This window comes from Aulonocara sp. 'chitande type north' Nkhata Bay, linkage group LG16 (genome assembly GCF_057382095.1).
Source record: "Aulonocara sp. 'chitande type north' Nkhata Bay isolate Kocher_YH1m ecotype deep benthic linkage group LG16, A_spYH_male_GT1.1, whole genome shotgun sequence".
Taxonomy (NCBI): Eukaryota; Metazoa; Chordata; class Actinopteri; order Cichliformes; family Cichlidae; genus Aulonocara; species Aulonocara sp. 'chitande type north' Nkhata Bay.
Genome location: NC_141359.1, coordinates 28,393,054 through 28,399,053, shown reverse-complemented (window position 1 = coordinate 28,399,053; position 6,000 = coordinate 28,393,054). Strand labels below are relative to the sequence as shown.

Here is a 6,000-nt window from a genome sequence, read left to right as displayed (position 1 = left end):
AACAACTGCAGTAGCCTTTGGAGAACAGAGTCAGACTCAAGTGCGCAAGAGACTTTTGCATACAGTACAGATTGGTACAAGCATGCATGTGTTTGTGTGAAAGGCATCAGTGTGACAAATCAAGACAGCCAACTAAAATATGATGACCAACAGAGAGCCAAAGACAGGGATAAAGAGATGGAAGAAAGACAAAAAATGGGATAGACAAAGAGAGAGCAGATGGGCCATGAAGGAGTGGTTAACGCCTTGGCGTAAAACACAGGCTTGTGTACATGCATGCGATGAGAGAGGATCATTCAGCAGATGGGGCCTCAGATTGGATGCTTCATTTTGGACAGACGCAGTGCAGGCGTAGGGTGGTTAGAAAAATGAACCAACAACACAAAACAAATCTGAAAGAAATGAAATGAGGAAAATGGAGGGGGGGAGGGGGTGGCAAAATCAGAAAGCTCATCTGTGTTGTGCTCCTTATTGAGGCTGTTATTATTTTGCCAGGGAAGCAGGCTGTAATTACCATGTGAAAGCACAGAGGCTACCCAGGGTTCATGTGAATCCAGACAGAAGTGGTGAAAATGTTTGCCGTAGCAAGAAGGAGGAAAGTGCGGGTCATTATGCATCAAAATATGGATAGGGAACTTTGAAAATGTCAGAAGCCAGCTGTATTTAACCTTTTTTCTTGCTTGGACATAGGGAGAAGTAAAAAGAATGACTTATTTAAAGCTTTTCCTTGTAGCTATCAGAGAGCTCACTTGAACACCCAAAATGCCTAAAAATGAATAGTCTTATAACGGCCGGGACAGTTATTTGTTCCAGAGGAAGAAATGTCAAACAACAAAACTAAACTTTCTGCACTTAGTGCCTATATTTCTTATTCTATACACCCCCGTGCACACACACTATCCTTAACTTTCCCCGGCTTGACTGTGCCTTATATTTCATATTCATGAGGATAACTTAGCTAAGCTTGATTGAAAGGTGCATCAGAGGGAGTCCTATCCCTGCTCAGCCAGAGACGTCCTCCACCCCATCCTCCAGTCCCCTCAAATCCAGAGAGTCCATTCACAGCTCGCGGAGAGTGCACCAGAAAAATCAATAAGTGCAATGCTACAATATACTAGCGACAAATTGATTTCATCCCAAGGCAATTTCAAACCAAGTAGAACTGTGTGTGGGTTTCAGCACCGAAGGGGTCTTTCACTGTGCCTTCTTTCGATTAGCCCCTTATGTATTTAATATGTTTTATCCTCTTATATATGTTGCTTATGAATTTTATTGATCATTTTACACTTCCCCTGGGAGCTACTGCAAGAAGAACGATGGGCTAATATGACAGCAACATCAAAGGCCTCGTAATGAATGAGACTGCTTTGGACTACAGCAGCTGAAGGAAAGGAAGAGTTTGATCTCTGCTGCTTGAAGTACAGGAGCGGGTTTATCCTGATAGTTTTAGCTTATTTCCTTTCTCCGCTTGCGCACAGCAGAATGATGACAACTGCAACAGAACAAACTGGGACACAAGTGACTTGTCTCTCCCCACAGCAAGAACTTGTTTAACTGTCAGGTCCATCTGCACAAAAAACAGTGATATGATAGACCCTTCAAGACAAGTTTCTTGTTCTGAAGTGACAAGTTTGTATAAAGGTTTTCTAGGGTCCACAGTTATAGATATGATCGTGAACGGCCCTATCTACCCAAAGCTGACATGCATGTATGTGTGAAAAGTTCAAGACACAAGAGGATAGGTCCTTTTAAAAGTAATACTATCAAGCTATTTGTGATTTAGGTCACCTCAGTGTCTTATCTCCCTTGATGTAATCCCACACTGACCAAGTGATGATTAGGGCCATGTGGGGTATATTAATTGTTCTTCTAGAAGCACACGTGAGAGCCATTTCCGATCTCTACATAATATACTTCAACACAAACCAAACCTTTAATCGTTAAATGATTGCATCTTAATAAGAACAAACAACAACCAACATGTTTTTGTCACCACGAAAGCGAGCACAAGGGTGAAACACAAGCACTCGTAGTTATGAAGTAGAGCAGATTCTGACCCTGGTTGTTGTGCATAACTTCCCCCTCTACTTCATGGCTTGAGGCCACGGAAGGCACATCAAACAGCAGCTTCTCACAGAGAACCGCCCTGGCCTCCCTCCGCACTCACTTCAACTTGGCACCACAATGGAAAAGGAAGGGCACAGCAAAACGCTATGCTGGACAAATGTAATTCCCCAAGTATGGCACCACGTGTGAGAAAGAATAGAAGGCAGAACGTTAACACCCCAGCACATACTGAAGCTGCACATGCAGACTGATGGCTGCGTTGTTTCTCGCAACTCTGGGGAACAACCAGGAAAGAACAGCTGAAGACAACAATGAATTATTTAGAAAGTGAATTTGGAAGAAGTAAGGAAGGCACAGTCTCAGTACCATCCTCACACATCTTCATAAATTCAAAAATTTCACTAGGTCATTTTGTTCTTTTCTTTTTACATTTTTTGAACAAGCCAATGTCACTGTCTTCTTCTTATGACTCAGTGTTTCCCTTGGAATTATTTATATTGTGTCTGTATTGTTTAGATAGCTAGTTGTTAAATTCTAGTAAATTCTGTGTGCTGTAAATCTGATTTAAGAGCGTTCTAATTAAGAAATAATTTTAAAACAACATTCCTTATCAGTCGTAACATGTGTGCATTTTTTGTGGTACTAATCATTCATATATCATTCTTAACGCTTTCCTGTGGATGTCAGACTGTTTTTCATGACAGCAGACCAAACATTTTAGAAAAGTGACAGTTTTTGCACTTGATATTCAATTAGTTTTTCCAAAGACGTGTACTAGTATGTCACCTGCAACAGACACCGCCCCAACATGACCCACTTTGAGTAAGCAATTAAGAAAAGTTATTATTGTTTTTATTTATTTATGTTTTGTTATTGTAATTTTTAAATGTAGGCAACAATACAGGTATTCATTATTAATGTCAAAGCTGCTGCAGAACAAGAGCTAACATGTGTGGCAGATGACATTTTTATTGCGATCAACACACAAGCATAGAGATGTGCTGATGCATTGATCACTTAATGTATCTATTTCTCCATCTTGAACATTATCAGAGCTGCCAAGGGTCATGCAAACCCTTATTTACTCTTATTCAGCCACCACAATGTATCGATTCTGTCCATATCTTCGCCCGCTTTGATCATTTGTGATGTTGGATTTAGCTTCAAGATGAGTGAATGGCAGCTTTGATCTTATTTCGAACACACTGCAAGAAAGGTGTGCTGCTCTGTAGTGGAAAAGCTGTGCATCTTTTTTGCGAGTCTAGAGGTTCATTTTGTGCTGACCTCAGGGTCAGTCTGCAGAAGATAACCTTCTAGCACTGGATCATTTTTCATAAAAAGGCAGAGCCGCCCACACAATCCTTTCTTTCTTACTACACAGTTTATCAGCAATCACTGGGACACAATATTCTCAAATAGATTTCAGGTGGTAACTCATACAAGAATACGTTTTGTCTGAGCAATAGCTGGAAATAATAAATTAGATGTATTTTCTCAACTTTGTCAGATGGTATAACATCCCTTCATATAAAAAGGTGAACTGTGATAACAGCACCCGTCACTATAAAGAAAAAAAGTAAAGAGTAACCCACTTCCAGCACACTTAAATTGTTTGACTGTGCAATGTGAATTATAAGTGCAAGTATACATACAGTATGCTCTGTGTCTTTGCCAAAAGAGTCAAGCTGCAGTTTACATCCATGGCTGTATGTTTGAGTTTTTTAATCTTGTTTGACAAAACTCCAGTCACGACTTCCATGAGTCATAGTTGAATACTGAATATTTTCAGAGTCACAGACCTTTAAATTACATGGTGATAGTTTAAAATTTGACATTTTTAAAATTGTGATTTTTTAATTTCTTAAGTTCCAGAAGCAGAAAAAAATATATATTTTAAGGAATATTTTAAGGAATGACAACTAGAAGATGAGCCTGATATCAAAATATAGGTAAAAAAAGAAACCTTTCATATTCTATAACTTGTTTTGATCAGCTAAATATACCACATGGTGATACAACCCTTTAAAGTTTACCCAAAAAGTACTTTTGAAGTTTGTGAATTATCAGAAAACATCTAGACTTCTAGTGTTTGATACTCCATGACTAAGATATTAATGATGGAGTTTTGTTTTTGAAGCTCAAGTGTATCCATGATATAAATGCTCAAATTTGGTAGCAATAGCAAAGTCATGCTGAGCATAAATGGGAATTTGGCTTTAGACTGTGAGACTTGCAATAATTATAAACTTTCATGTGCTTTGCATGTTCTTGTACTAAAGGCATTGTGATTCTGAGGGGATCATTTTGGAGACACTCACTGTTTTTTTTTTTTCATGGAATGGGCCTCTTGCCCTAACTATTGCTTGCACGGAGGCCTAAAAACAACATAAAATGAAAATATTCCTCTATTTTCATCACCTTTTGTTATAATTTTTCTTAATACACACAGCTGATTTTAATGTGATCCTTCTAACTCAACTCTGAATTGTAAAAATTGATATTACAGGTGTTTTGAAGCTGGATTGTTTTGTTTTTTTTACTCATTACGTGTCCATTAACATAAAAAAATGTAAGTAACCAAAAAATAATTCAACTTGCCTGTGAGATTTTTTAGACCCAACTGGCGCAGGCCAAAGTTTCCATCACGTCTGTAATTGAGGAAGATTGCAAGGGAGTAGCGGTCCTCGTATAGCTTGGTTCCTCGGATGATTCTCAAGTTCTCTAATGGCAGGTAGTCAAACTGGTTCAGAGCCACCAACACATAGCCTGTCACTTCCCTGATAGACTGTGGATAGAGGTATGGAAATAAGTGTTAGTGTGCAATTTAAGTGTGTACATGTTGCATAGATGAAAACACTAACAACACATTTCTAGGGAAAAAGAAGAAGAAAAACAACTTGTGCTTCTCATGGCGAATGTAAAATTAATTCAGTAAACAAGTTAGTGTAAAGGCAAAAGGCACAAGGTTATCACAGTTCTGTGTTTATAGTGGCTGCATGTTCTCAGGCTAAAATTCATCACATAATATCTAATTGATCAAGAAAAAAAATAACACTGAATTTCTGCAAGAACATCCATTTTAGCGTCTTCCAGAAACTGTTATTAGTTCAAAAACCTCATGTTTAGTGTCTGTAACAAATTATAATTTGACAGAAATATAATTGATGTTAACATTGCCTATTTTGCAGTTCAGTATATTCGTTATTATTATATATATTTGGACAATGACACAAGTTTAGTTTTTTTTACATGTTTACTGAAACATGTTCCAATTGTAGTTATAACTACAATTGTCTATTATATATATATATATATATATATATATATATATATATATATATATAATAGACATGGACATAATGTGTAGACTCTCAACTTTTATTTGGGGGTTTCCACATTCAAACTGGACAAAGGGTTGAGGAGTTTCAGCTCCTTAACATGTGCCACCCTCTTTTTAAAGGGACCAAAAGTAATTGGACAATTAAGTCAAAGGCTATTTTATAGGCAGGTTTGGGCAATTAATTTGTTACATGTATGTCATTATCAGTTAAGCAGATAAAAAGCCTGGAATTTATTTGAGGTGTGGTGCTTGGATTTGGAAGATTTTGCTGTGAAAGACAACATGCGGTCAAAGGAGCTCTCCATGCAGGTGAAACAAGCTACACTTCAGCTGAGAAAACAGAAAAAAAAAACATCCAAGAAATTGCTACAATAGTAGGAGTGGAAAAAATCTACAGTCTGGTACATAGAAAGAAAGAAAGAAAGACCGACCGACCGACCGACCGGATTTTAACGAGGAAATGTGGAAACACAAGGAGGATTTAGCAGGAGATTTGCAGACGCACCGACAAAGGACTGAGAAAGACAAACAATAAATACACTGAGGCATGACAAGAGTGGAAACAGTGAAACTGCAGTGAATTGGATGCGACG

At 38.0% G+C, this 6,000-nt stretch overlaps 1 protein-coding gene across 3 annotated transcripts in view; it reads right to left on the bottom strand.

Annotated features, from left to right (window-relative positions):
- Positions 1 to 6,000, bottom strand: part of erbb4b (erb-b2 receptor tyrosine kinase 4b) — a 343,575-nt gene that overhangs the window by 141,384 nt on the left and 196,191 nt on the right. For all 3 annotated transcript variants that reach the window (XM_086266927.1, XM_086266929.1, XM_086266928.1), the window contains exon 3: positions 4,666 to 4,852. In XM_086266927.1, the coding sequence (XP_086123053.1) occupies positions 4,666 to 4,852 (187 nt within the window). The remainder of the gene's footprint in view (positions 1 to 4,665; positions 4,853 to 6,000) is intronic.